General features: G+C 35.6%; 1 protein-coding gene across 1 annotated transcript in view; it reads left to right on the top strand.

Annotated features, from left to right (window-relative positions):
* LOC126326121 (DNA-directed RNA polymerase, mitochondrial) overlaps positions 1 to 14,185 on the top strand; it is a 272,901-nt gene extending 258,716 nt beyond the window's left edge. Inside the window, exons 23-24 of the mRNA XM_049995553.1 lie at positions 337 to 428; positions 13,801 to 14,185. Coding sequence (XP_049851510.1) covers positions 337 to 428; positions 13,801 to 13,930 — 222 coding nt within the window. The 3' untranslated portion in view covers positions 13,931 to 14,185. The remainder of the gene's footprint in view (positions 1 to 336; positions 429 to 13,800) is intronic.
* The last annotated feature ends 790 nt before the right edge of the window (positions 14,186 to 14,975 follow it).

Raw genomic sequence — 14,975 nt, 5'->3', positions numbered from 1 at the left:
ATAAAGTGCAAAACTTATTATGACTGGTTTATGTCATAGAGATGGTATAAAATATTGATAAAAAACTAAACTTGACATTTACTATTAGCCACAGTAATTATTATTTATTTGAAAAGGAGATTGTTTTGTAAAACAGTGTGTACATTTTCTGCTCAACTACTGTTCTGTGAAAGAGATCTTTGAGAAATGAGAGACCTTTTTGAACAACAGATGTTTTTCTATTTCTTTCATTAACACTCTCAGTTTATGCAGATATTATAACAAAATTATTGTAGGACTTTGTCTCATTAATTTTCCCAATAATTTCATGTCTTAAATTATACTTTTCTGTTTCAGATTTGCAGGGATCAGTTTGTTGCACTGCACTCTCAGCCAATTCTTGAATCTTTATCAAGATATTTGGTGGAAAAATATAGTTATCCTACCAGGTATAGATATGTTTTGTGTTACATCATCCTCTCTTTTTCATATATTTTTTTAATTTTGTTGATTTATAACAACTATTTTCTCTATTATTGACTTTAAATATTATTCCACCTGCTTGTTATGTTAATTTAGGCTCAAAACTCATACCCTCTCCCTACCCAAATGAGTTCGTAACACACATCATTTTATTCCTCATGTATTGCTAACTGGTCCCATGTTGCTTTAACCCTCCAGAGGATGCGTTGCCTTTTTCTAACATGAGCGGGTTTGTGGCATACTATGTACACAGGTAAAGAATAACAGTTTTATTAAACAATGATAAAATAAACCCTCACTGCGAGTATACGACCCGGGACAACCGAGAGATCTGGGAAAAACCCGGGAATTTTTTCATCCAGGAGAAAACCGGGAAAAACCCGGGAATTATTTAGAATTCTGTGAATTTTTCATTGTTTTAGTTTTCAGTTACATTTTTGTAATTTTGATTGGTAAGAACCGATGCTCTAAAAAATGAAGAACAGGTACTGTATCTTGCCACTGTAGAATAATATTGCAGCAATAAAACATGAACGAGAGAAAAAATAAAACTTAAATTGCAAAGGAAATGTGCATATACAACAAAGCACAGAACACATACAAGTGTGTGCCAACAGTAAAATGTTTCAAAGGCTTTAGAAAGATTATGCAACACTTTGTAATAACAAATTGCCTCCGATGAACGTGATGTCACAACTGTTTACCTTAGATTCATTTGAGCAGTTGCGAACGCGCTCTTGCGCATGCACTGTTGAGTTGCATGTGAGTAGTACCTTCACCTGCTTCTGGATACAGAAGTGTGGCTGTTAGCTGTACAAGCAGTAGCAGCAAACAGCCAGATGCTTCCTGGAATAATTTTACTAGTGCGCCCAAGCTGCCAGATGCGACCATGCACAGGAGGCCTGGATCTAGGGGGCGGAAGGGAGGGAGGTGTTTGATATTGGTACTTCCTGAATTATATTTTATCATGTTATAAAAAATGACCATTTGTGCCAAAGCAGTCTCGTTAATTTGATGTATGTTATAAGGGCTGCAATATTAGAAAGGCCTATTTGTTTTATCTAGCAGATAGTGACAAAATTGACGAAATCAGATTGAGAAACCACAATAGTCATGAGTACTATTTGTATTAACAGCTTTTCAGTATTAGATAATAGCATTTCGATTTTTCATGTAGCAAAACATTTGATAAACTTTGATGAGGTAATAGATTCTTTCGCAAAAGGAAAGCACACCATGTACAGTTGTAGCAAGATAGAGAGAAAAAATAGCTAGGACCGGAGGATTGAAGAAATGTATACTGTCTTGCGTGTTTCTTGCCTTTACTGTTTTTATGTATCCTATGTTTAATTTTATGTCGCACAAAACAGCAAGTTATTAGCTAATAGGTAATAAAGTGTGCAAATTTTCTGAAGAGTTCTTGTTCTCCCGGTTACAAATCATGCCATCCAGAACTTATTGTGAGGGTTTTTTTTTTTTTTTTTTTTTTTTTTTTTTAAGAGGTGTAGGATGTCAAACCTGTCCTGAATATAGTTTGATGGCATCTATTACAAAATATACACATTTGAATTCCACAGAACAAAATTCAGTGACATGCAATGGAATATTAATGTGTGAAGAGGCATGGCGCTGCACTTTGGCACACCTAAGACAAAATAACATGTCTTACATGTCCTCGAATATATATGTTTTAGCTATCAGACTCTTCAGAAAGATGTGTGCTACAAAATGAACATATTTGTGAGAAGTCCTATGTCAGACACTCACAGGAGGGGGTAGGGGCACTATCTAGTACTGCCCCAGTTCGGAAATATCATAAATCTGGGGCTGATGCGCAGAGCAATCTGAGCTGTAGTGGGGAGGTGGGTCATCCTCACCTGACCCGTGTTTACGTTTAGTAACTTTGCTGTTTCCTCTTTGTTTACTGCTCTCATGTCAAATAAAAACAGAACAGATTTCTGTGGCCTGTAGCTATCTAGTGAATTAAAATACATTCACATAATTTCAGAAGGCTAAAATGTGTTGTTAGCATTAATCACCTTGCAGGACAATTAAGTATTTTTGTTGGTTTGCTACAGAAATTTGGCTTTTATTAATCTTTTTCACTCAGGCATCAATTTATTTGAAACAAAGTTTTTAATTCGACACTATTGGCCAGTTTCAACTGTCCGCAGCATTTCAAGTGCACGTTTTCAGTTTCTGGTACCAAACATGAGAAAATTTACATCCCGAAAAGCACGTTGAAAAGCCTACTTCATTGTCGAGGCCTACTTCATTGGGAATCTGGACATACGAATGTGCACTTTAAGCCAGATCATGCATTTTAGTTGGTTTACAAAATTCCGATGCTTTTGGAGTAGCCTCTGATGTCTTATTTCTTTTATGACATAATATAAAATCTATTAATGTTTTACACATATGAACATATGGGCTTCCCACATCATCGTAGCTACCCAAGCCCAATGAAGCCTATCTGGTGCTCTGACAACTGCTGGAACAAACCTGTTTCTAGCAAGTCGCAGGAATATATTGCGAATGGTGGTTTGAAAAGCGTTACTTTCAAAGTAAATTTCCTTTTACGCAAGATGAACTATTTGTGAGAATGTACAATGAATTTCTTACATCAGAGCATTTGACTCTCATTTAAAAATCAACTCTATGATGACGAGACAGTTAGAAGAATTTCAAGCCCGGAAGATTAGACATTTATGTCGTTATTAAAAATTTTACATACGTGTTTGTGTATGTAAAACATGCAAAAAAGATCAACATTATTTGTGAAAGCTTACCTTCTCTTGCACCTTATTAATCTTCGAGGCCAATATTGTATGTGAAAGCTTTGCTGTTCTTGTAGCAACACTATCTATATTAATTTAAACCGTAACTTTTCCTATTGACGTGTTCACACTACTTGACAGTGCTGTTGCTATTGGCTGACTGCATCACGTGTCCTATGCTCTGAATATCAACTGTCATCGGCCAGTGAGATCATGTGAGATGAGCTATAACTGGCTTACAAAGGGCATCAGTCTTGATTTTGATGCTTCAGAAAGTAGCATGCGGTGTTTAGTGGAATTCAAATTTAAATAATATGAAAATATGCAACATACATGTTACTGCATTTGAAAGATCTTTCCAAAAAGTGTTTTTTCCCCGTGAGTTTCGTTTTCTAAAGTGCTCGGAAATTCTACACCGCTGTATAAAACCATAACCATTCAAAGGATTGATAAGTTTTACAGTTCCGATGGAAAGTATACTGTCACATAACACGGAAAAAGTGTATTTTCACCAGGGAGAAAGTGTGTCTTTAACCGGGAAATCCGGGAATTTTTTTTCTTGTCAACGTATACACCCTGTTACATTATATGAGCTAAATCACTGTTTAATTAAACAATAATAAAAAAACTTTCATTACATCATTCTGATGCGCATACAGGTGTTACCCCATGGTAATGACACACTCAAGGTGTTAAACAGCACAGCTGCATCAAATTGCAGCCAGCTATTTATTTGATTTGCTAATTATCTTGTAGACTACTGCTTCTATGTGGAATTGTGCTGCTAGCTTGGAATCGGGAATTTTCTTGCATGGATTGTACATTTTTTGTTGCCTATCTTGCTGTTCATTTTACATTTCTGCTGCTCAATTGAACATAAGATGACACGACTTAGCATTTTGTTAGCTGAAGCAATAATGAAAGAATAGATATGGGCTCACAATTTTAAAACAACAGTTGAATAGTACAAGACAATGTTATTTGTGGTGGGCGCACTTTATATGTAGGCGCGCCTGCTCAAGGGTTAATAAAATCAATAAAGTACGCACTTAACATAATTCTGAGAGCCAAAGTCCAGACAGGTGACAATCAAGATAAATAGAATAAAAGAAACTTCATGTACAGTAAATAGGGGTAAAGCTAAGGGTAGTATCAACTAACTTCATCAAAATATCAGGGGAATAAAAAATAAAGTAGGTGAGCTATTAGTGTGTTTAGATGATCTCCAAAATAAGATTGAGATTGATATACTCTGTCTGAACACGATGTTACTGTGGGCATGGATAGTGTCAGTATAAGTGTGTATAATTTAGCATCTTACATTTGTAGATCTAGGATGGATAAAGGAGGAGTTGCCATTTTCATAAAACAAGGGTATAAATGCAAAACTGTAGAAGTAAGCAAATTTTGTGTTGATCAGCACTTTGAGGTTTGTGCATGTGAACTTCAGCTAGATAATGTGGTATTGATATTAGCAACAGCGTACAGGTCCCCATTAGGAGACTGGGAGCTGCTCATAAAAAAGTTTGACTCCCTATTATGCTGTCTGTCAGACAAAAAGAAGAAGTTATTAATCTGTGGTGATTTCAATGTAAACTTTCTAAGTAAGTCTGGTAGGAAAAGTGAACTAGAAGTGTTATTAACAACATATAACGTAGAATCAGTGATCCAGTTACCTACACGTATAGCTCAGGACAGTAGCACACTAATAGATATTGTATTTGTAGAAAAAGAGGATGTAAAACAAACACGCGCTTTCCCTGTGGTAAATGAATTGTCAGACCATAATGCACAACTGATTAACTTACAAAACCTAGCAGGGTGTACAGTTCAGAAACAATTAAGTTAAAGTGTGAGGTCATTCAACCCGGTATCTATACACCACTTCAGAGAAAGCTTCAGAAATGTTAATTGGGGAGATGTATATAATGAGCGAAATGCTAATGATAAGTGCAAAATATTTCTTGATAAATTTATATCCCTCTTTGAACATTGTTTCCAAAAAAAAAAAAAAAAAAAAATTAAATTTTGCTAAGTGTAACACCACGCACTTTTCAAAGAAACCTTGGATTACCACAGGTATGAAAGTGTCTTCAGAAAGAAAAATAAAACTGTATGAGACAGCAAGAACTAGTAAAGATCCAGAAGTAGTTGTAAACTATAAAAATTATTGTAACATACTGAGAAAAGTTGTAAGGAAATCAAGAAATATGTATGTTGGAGAAGAAATTAACAACTCCAGCAATAAAATCAAATCAACATGGAATGTTGTTAGAAGGGAGACAGGAAAAGTAACCGCTGGGGATAGTATTACTTTTAAAGAGAACGAGACCATCCTAACCAACAGTACACAAGTAGCTAATGTATTTAACAATCATTTCTTAAGTGTAGGAGAAAAAATTGGTGATAACAGTTCCAAAGAAAGAGCTAGGCAGTACATGGAAGAGTCTGCGTTGAAAAAATGTAGTCAGATTAAGTTTCACCTAACAACCTCTTGTGAAATAAGCAAAATTATTAAATATCTGAAAAATAAATGTTCTGTTCTAACAAGATATTAAAACAATGTGGAGCAATTACAGCTGATGTTCTGAATCACATATGTAATGCATCACTAACTCAAGGTATTTTCCTAGACAGGTTAAAATATGCCATTGTCAGGCCTCTCTACAAAAAGGGGACACCACAGATGCCAATAATTATCGGCCAGTATCCTTGCTTACAACATTCTCAAAAATCTTCGAGAAAGTAATGTACTCAAGAGTGGTTAGCCAACAGTAAGGGATACTTAGTAAATCACAGTTCAGATTTCAAAAATGCTGTTCCACTGAGACAGCAATATACAATTTCACTGTCCACATAACAGAGTCTTTAAATAGTAAAATGTCACCAATAGGAATATTCTGTGACTTGTTCAAAGCATTTGATTGTGTGAACCATGACATTATGTCACAGAAATTACAATCCTATGATATAAATGTAATAGCATATGAGTGGTTTAAGTCATACCTACAGAACAGGAAGCAAATAGTTTCCTTATATGGGTCAAGTGATTTAAATAAGTTTGCCACTTCATTTAACTGTGATGAAATTACATTAGGTGTTACACAGGGTTCAATCATGGGTCCCCTTCTGTTCGTGATATGCGTGAATGACCTCCCTTCCTATCTGAAACAGGAGGCTGAACTGACACTGTTTGCTGATGATACAAGCATCATTATTAGTCCAGTAAAAGAAAGACCAATTAAAAATGATACAAATATGGTCTTTGGAAAAGTCATTAATTGGTATTCTGCAAATGGGCTTGCTCTAAGCTTTGAAAAAAAAACACAGTACATCCAATTTTCTGGTGCAAAAAGTACGGTTCCTTCAATAAATATAACACATCAACAGAAGTCAGTTGACAGGGTAGAGCATACTAAGTTTTTGGGTGTACATATAGGTGAGAATTGTAATTGGAAAATTCATATTTTGGATCTCCTAAAGTGACTAGGTTCAGCAACTTTTGCGATCAGAATAATTGCCAATTTTGAGAGTACAGAAATTAGTAAGCTAACATACTTTGTATACTTTCACTCTCTGATGCCATATGGAATAATATTTTGGCGTAACTCAAAATTTAGACAAAAAGTATTCACTGCTGAAAAGAAAGTGGTTAGAATAATGTGTGGGGTTCATAGTCGCACATCTTGTAGGCATCATTTAAAAGATTGGGGGATTCTTAAAACAGCCTCACAACACATCTACTCACTAATGAAATTTGTTCTCAATAAAATGGACCAGTTTAAAAACAACAGTGATATTCATTATTAAATACCAGAAAAAAGAAAAACTTACTCTAGCCTTTGCTCAACCTATCTTTGGCACAGAAAAGGGTAAAATATGATGCTATAAAAATTTTCGACAAATTACCAGATGAAATAAGGTGTCTGACAGACAGTAGTAATAGCTTCAAAAATAAATTGAAATCATATCTCCTTGAAAACTCCTTCTATACCATAGATGAATTCTTGAATGGGAATAAATAAATCTACATATATAGTATATGCATTTTGTGCCATTTAAGGGAATGGGGTACATAGGAATATTAATCTTTAAATATTAAAAAAGCTTTTTTGTTTCATATGTGCATTTCTTGTGCACTTGACACGTTCCACATCATAACGGCTACCGTCAATGGAACAAGCAACCAGCCAACTAACTAACTACCTACCTACCTATTAGGGACATCATAAATTGCATGCAGAGATACACAACTCCATACCAAAGAGATTTCATTTAAATTTCAATATAAACATTTCACTCCAACACTTCCCCTAAATGTATATAGTGATATGTATAGTAACAAAAGCATTCCAATTAATGATTTAAAATATTCAAACTGGAGACATGGTACTGGTTTGGTGAGAATATCTGCAGCTTCCTCATTGCTTGGTACACATTTGATGGCTAACTGACCTTCTTGAAGTTTCTCAAGGATGTAGTGCATGCATACATCAATGTGCTTCAATCTCCAGTGAAGTTCAGGGTTTTTGCCCAATGTAATGGCACTTGCATTATCAACAGGGAGAACATCGATACACTCCAGTGGTGAAATTTCTTCAAAGAGTTTGAATAGCCATATTACTTCTCTTTCCCCTTCACTAGCAGCCACATATTCCTGAGTTGTTAGCAATGATGTGCATTGTTGTCACTTACTTGTGCAGGTAATTGCTCTTCAACAAAATCTTGCAGACACTCCACTGAGAATGGAGTTGCTGGATCACTGGCACAATAAATATCAGTATATCTCAAGTCTTCCATTTGCATGGCTAGCTTCATACTTTATACCCAGTGGCACTGAACCTTTGACGTACTTTTGAATTCTTAGTACCAAAGACCAGTGATGTTCTTGAAGATTCTGTAAAACTTTTGATGCACAGCTTAATGCAAATGTTACATCAGGCCTTCTTCCAATAGCTAAATACATATTATAGTTAATTACTTCTTGATATGGAGAGTTCAGTGGTTTATCTTTGGTCACCTCATGTGGATGTAGATATTGCCTGATTAGATTTGCCACAGGTTTTGCATTTGTCATGTTAAACTATCAAAGTATGCCTATAGCATAAGTTTCTTGATTAGTCTTTACTGATCCATTCTCTTGACATATTAACACCATGTTTAAAAATACCATACTGGCTTACCAGTAACCTTAAACACATCTTGAATTTCCCTTTAATTCATCTTTGACATACAGAACTACCTTCAGTTTGTCATTATTCTTGCCGATAGAACAAGCAGGGATCTGCCTTATTTCTACAATGCCAATATTCACTGGGAAGTCCATGGTCCATTGAGTCCAGCACCTCGACCACTGCTTTAATCCATACAAACTTTCATGATGCTTGCACATCCGATCACTCCATCATTAAATTCCTTAGGCTGCTGGTATATCTCTCTTCTTTTAGTAATCCATTCAAAAAAGTGGATATTACATTAAACTGTGCCAAATGATGGTGCTCACTAGCAACAGCACTCAAAATTGCTTGAATTGTATTGTATCTAAGTAGTACTGCTTTATAGTGACCAGTTTTCCCACACTTCACTCCATAAACCCAGTAACGGGGTTTATGACATGGTGGCAGAGGTTCCAAAGTTCACATAGCATTTCTTCCTTAATGAAAGAGTACATTGTCCATTGTAGGCTGTACTGTGCTTTATTAAAATCGTGCTATTAGCTAATTTCGCCCATGAGCCATCATCAAGCACATTTGCTATGTCATGTATTTTGTATCGTGCCCATCACGTTCATGTATGTCACATACATAAAACCAGAATTCATACTTCATCGTAACACTCTCTTTAGTGCTGCAGTCTGACAGGCTTGATAACGGCACACAGCCAAAATTAGCTAATAGCACAATTTTAATAAAGTGCAGTATGACCAGTGGCTATGGGTCCCCATGGAAACAAAATCTTCACTTTCTTCACTGATTGTGTTTCTCCAATGTTCATGGCCTGCGGACTTAATAGCCTCTGTACAATTCTTAGTCTTGTTTTTGTTTCAGCCAGCAGTATTTCAATAAGACTTTCTGTTTTTCCAATTCAGTCCACACTCATTTGTGCCCTCAAAATCTTAGGCAAGTCCTGAGATAGCAACATGATTTGACCTAGTTCCACAACAGTTATGTTGGTTCTCTCAGCACATATGTTCTGCTCTGGAGAGTAAGAATTTAAGATGATGAGTTGTATGCCACTTAATCTTACATTTCAGTATTGTCAACTTCCCATCTGCCACCATATTGAAATGCTTTTGGTGGGTGTCCACAAATTATTCACAGCACTCAGCATTTCCTCAATATTCTCTGCAGTTTCAGACTTCTGCTTAAGAAAATAAACTGTGTGTCATGTTGAAAAAAAATCACAATTACAGTACAGAAAGTATTCTTATCCTCCCAGGGATTTAAATTTCCTAGGTCCACACAGGTCAGCGTGAATCACTTCTCCAGGTGGTCTAGCACACAGCTGTCATTAGTGAAAACAGATACAGTGCTACTTACCCTTAACACATGCCTCACAAAATTCTTTACCAACGTCTTCACTGTCATTGTCATGTTGTTGTTGTTGTTGTTGTTGGTGGTGGTGGTGTTTTTTTTTTATGTGTTGTTTGTTCTGATGACCCAAGCATTCCCACCAAATTTATAGAGATTCTATTGATGAAAGGTTTACTGCAGGACTATGAGGATGAATAATGTTCTCACTTGAATCAACATCTTCAACAAATTGCCAATTCTTATGCCATATGCTTTTACAATGCCATTGTTTCAGAACTCACACTTGTGTTTCGACGAGTAAATGTCTAATCCCTTATCCATAGCAGTAATATAGAAAAGACGTTTCTTCATCCATGTGCAATGTATAAAACATTGTCCATATGGTGTAACTTTCACTCTCCACCAGTAAAATCTCTGAAGTAAATAGTACTCCTCTGGTGTGTTCTTAGTCGAATCATTCCCCATACACATCTGCAGTGGTTTTGCAAACTTGTAATGATGTGTACCACTCAATTTTTCTTAGGGTGTGATTTGTCACTCCGCAATCAACGATTCACAAGTTCTTGTCCAATTCAATGCTCATTACTCCACCAATGAAAGCTTTGTCAAACGTTTCACTTTTATATTGTTAATTGACACTCTTTGCGTTTTTGTTTAATATTCGGGTACAGTTAATATGGTCAAATCCACCATAAAAGATTCACTTAAGCTTCTTTTCGTTTGTTGATTTTTGTGTTTGTTAGATTTAATCCTGCCAGAGGCACCATCTGCATTTCTCATTTCTTTAACATATGCATTGGTAGCCAACAGAGCAGCTCATTCCTCTTGTTTCTCCTTACAATAAGCACGAGTACTTTCATCAGATGTTAACACATTCATTAATTTTATTAGTGTGAGTTGCGCACCACAAATGTCGTAGACTTTCATAACTGTCAGGCAGTGTGTCAAGCAGTTACACCGTAAATAATGATTCACAATTCAAATGACACATCCAAAAATATTTCCAGAATCACAAAAGATTATAATCCCCAATTTTTTTTTCTTTGAAAGAACCACGGACTTGTTTCAAGAGTTATCACAGATGGCACTGTTATTATATTTAGTACAAGTCAGTACAAAAACAACATGTAGGTTTTTTGCTGTTAATTGGAAACCAATTTTGTAGATAATTTTTTTCATATCTAACTCCTCTGGAATGCAGAGATGAGCAAGCAAGATATTGCAGCGTTCCTGTGTTATCCTTAATTTTCTTCATCCATCAGTAAAAATTCAAAGATATTTCATTTGAATGACTGGACTTTCAGCCATGGGCTGGGCATCCTGCTGTATTCATTTCTTCTTCATCATAGTCAAAAAGCCCTGTTACATGCTTTCTTACAACATTAAAAGCTGATACGTCTAGTTTGATTCAAAATTTTATCACATATTGTTACTCTAAACTGAGCAATATTTTCACTGTAATTCAGTATCCTGGCACTCCGCTGGTACAGATCAGAGATGACATAAGTTGTATAGTATTCTCTACCTAACATTACCATGAAACTGCTGTTTTCAGCAGATACTAGTGCTCATTCTGCCAATTTTACACTTCTGAAGATAACTGTATTATCCAAGTTGCGATTTTCATAAGAAATTTTCACCTTGGTGTATGAGGTGTGTTGCTGGAAAGAGAATTCATAAGAAAATGATTGTATACAAAGTTTGTTTAATTAAGCATTCCCCTATGTTTCGTATTTGATATCTGAACTATATGTCTTGAGACTAGATTAAACCAAACTTATTTGAGCTATTCACTTGGGCACTAGTGTTGTGAAGGGACATCTGCTGCTGTGAAGGCATTGTGCTGTTTGTGTAGACATTGTGTTGGAGGGAAGGAATATGTAATGTACACAAGGAGACAATGAAAACTGATACCCTGAAGAAGTTGTGTCAATATGTATACCATTTTATTCACATTTTACACAGATTGTAAAGTGTATATTATAATAATCATGGGGTTCATTCAATTCACACATGGACAGATTCTCTTGAACAATTTTTCAGCATCTTGCTTAGCCACTTCTATTGTACTGTTTTGCAGTTGTGTGTAGAGATGATCAAGGAGACAGAAGATAGCATTCCAAGCTACTACCACTTGTTACTGAAGTTGATCAGTGGGTTTCGAGTTAATGCATTCAAGATAAAGACACCATCCAGCCATGTACCACACTTGATCAAAGTAGGACACATCTAGTGTACCTACTAGCCAGGGGATTTGATGATGGTCTTGGTGAGAGCATTGGGTAATGTGAAGGCAGAGCTATTGCCCTCCCATGAGAGCACATCTCATTGACATTACATGAACAGCAACAGAATGAGTCATCGCTAGTCAGGATGTATCCTACACTGTTCAGTGCTCCCTTAACAAACACAGAAATGTTCATATAGAGTGGGATGTGCCTCCTTCCTGCATGGTGACATGATTATATGTGCCATTTTGTTAGCATTATCAATGTCCATCACTGATTTCAAGGCAGAATTTGGTGTAATGAAGAAACATATCTCCCCACCATTTATCCATCGAAATGCTGCTTTTGCTTCACAACTTGTGGCAGACTGCACAGGACAAAGTGTAATGGATACAATATTGTGCCTAATTGGTGTTGCAGTCATTGAGGATGCAGTAATAGTTGTCCATCTAGTGTGGTGGTTCACAAGTCAGACGTAACTGTAATGGGTGCAGAATTTTCATGTTCAGTGTATGGTTCATACTCTCTGAACATCACAGGCAAGCAAATATGGTGTTTCTACATCATATCTCATTCATTTTTAACTTTCTTCTAATATGGAATACATAATTATCAAATTAAAAGTACTTGTGTTCGCTGGTGGATCACAGATAGTCACAAATTAACATAACTAGGATTAGCATTTAATCCGAATGTAAATTTAATGGTAAGTGGGAATTTATTATCTGGAAGTATATTAGTCATCAGTGGATTAATACAAACCACTAGTTATTAGAAACCAATAATATCATTCCTAGATATCCATGATGAAGATCTGGTTAATTAAATTAATCTGAACATTGTGATGAGCTTTCACATCTTGTGTCTACAATGAAATGGTTGTTGTCAGAGAAGATGGCCAGAAGTAGATACTAGGAACACAGGGTTTATAAGTATGTTAAATTATTCCAATTAAGATTCCATGTTAGCAACAGATGAACATCAGGCAAATGAATGGCTGAAAAGGAGAGAAAAAGCAAGAAAGGAGAATAAGAGTATCTAGAACGAACAATATCAGACAAAAATAAGAAAGGAGACCCTACTGAATAAGTAAAAACTGTGGAAAAATAATGGAAGAGTTTTAAGAAGACAGTGTTAAAAGCAGCAGAGAAGATGTGTAGAAGAACTGGTAATGTGAAAAGTTACAGACAGACACCTTTATTGAATTTTGAAACTAAATAAGCAGTGTTTCAGAAGCATAAGATGCTCAAAATATTATTTGAAATAAGGGCATCAAAAGCAAGGGAGTAATTTAGCATGAGAAAGAGAGAGGCACAAAATGTTTGTAGAGGAAAAGAGAAAGTGGATGGACAAATGGGCCACAATGTTGGGGCTGGTTAGTGAAGGAAATATGAAACATACCATATGGTGATCATATGTAGTAGAGGCTGAATGAAGAAGAATGCAAAAATGGTTGGTAAATATGTGAATGGCATAGAGGAGGAGGACCTCAAGGAGATTTATTTATAATGTACATTGCCTATTTCATTTAACTTGTTTTTATCTTATTTTAATCCTACATTATGTAGTTACAGATATCAGGGATAAAAATGAGTTCCTTGTATGGATAATTAAAATAATACAGAATCTTGAGAGCTTTTCAAACAATTGTCTTTGTTGACATGGAACAAGTAATGGGTCATACGATTTTCCTTTTGATATAGCATAATTTCATGGTGATGAGTGCTTTCAGGTTATTTAAGTTAATAATTAGCATTGTATTTAACTTCTGTTTTTTGAGGGTTTTATATTATTTTACAGGGATATTAAGGATGATGGATCTCTGACAAGTGCTGCTAAGTTACGACTCAACAAAATACTGCAAAAAGTGCCTCAGAAAGGTGATTTCAATTTACAGGAAGTTCTTGAGTCTATATATTTCTTCAGTTGATCAAGAAATTATGGTAGCCTATGTTTCTTCATTGAACTGTACTGAATTTACAGTAAGCACTTTAATAATTTCCTCTGTTGTATCACTTCAGTGTAATCATGGATTGAGTCATATGATGCCTAGTTAAAAAGAGGCTGTAAATAATCATCCATCACTTTATTTGTATAGCACCATTTTTGTGTGAGTATATAAATAATTGAACCATGTATTTATAAAAATAAACACTTTTTTATGTATTGTGTTGTCAGACAGTAATACTGTGTCATTTTCAGATTGTCTCTCATACCAAAAGTGCTGGGCATCTTTTTTCCCCTTTCTTAGATATGGAAAAGAAATAAAAACTTAAAGGTTTGCTGATGACACTGTAATTGTTAGAGATAGCAAATGACCTAGAAGATTAGTTGAAAAGTGTTAGAATGTTGTATACTTAAATAAAGCGATGCTGGGGGGAATCAGAATAGGAAATGAGATCCTAAAATTAGTTGAGGAGTTTTGCTGTGGGGGTGGCAAAATAACTGATTGTGGCCAAAGTAGAGAGGATATAAAATGCAGACTTACAATGGCCCCAAAAGTGTTTCTGAAAAAGGGAAATTTGTTAACATCAGAAAATTTAAATGCTAGGATATCTTTTCTGAAGATTTTATCTGGAGGGGTGTAGTCTTGTATGGATGTGAAACATGTATGATAAACCTTTCATACAAGGAGTGAAGAGAAGCTTTTGAAATGTAGTGCCACAGAAGAATGTTGAAGATAATATGTATAGACTGCTAACTTATGAAGAGTTACTGAATCAGGCCAGGAAGAAAAGATATTTATAGCTCAATTTGACTAAAAGTCTGCAGGTAAAAAATTGGAGAGTAAAATTAACTACAGTAAGCAGGTTCAAGCGGATTTGGGTTGCAGTAATTTGGCAGAGATGAAGAGGCTTGCACAGGGTAGTCTAGCAAGGGGAGCTGCATCTAACCAGCCTTGAGACTGAAGACCCCACAACAGCAACAACAATAACAACAAGGCAGGGGAAAAAGAGACATTGAAAGTAGATATC

This window comes from Schistocerca gregaria, chromosome 2 (genome assembly GCF_023897955.1).
Source record: "Schistocerca gregaria isolate iqSchGreg1 chromosome 2, iqSchGreg1.2, whole genome shotgun sequence".
In the NCBI taxonomy this organism is placed as follows: domain Eukaryota; kingdom Metazoa; phylum Arthropoda; class Insecta; order Orthoptera; family Acrididae; genus Schistocerca; species Schistocerca gregaria.
The sequence above is the reverse complement of the archived record's forward strand: the minus strand, read 5'-3'. Positions and strand labels throughout refer to the sequence as shown.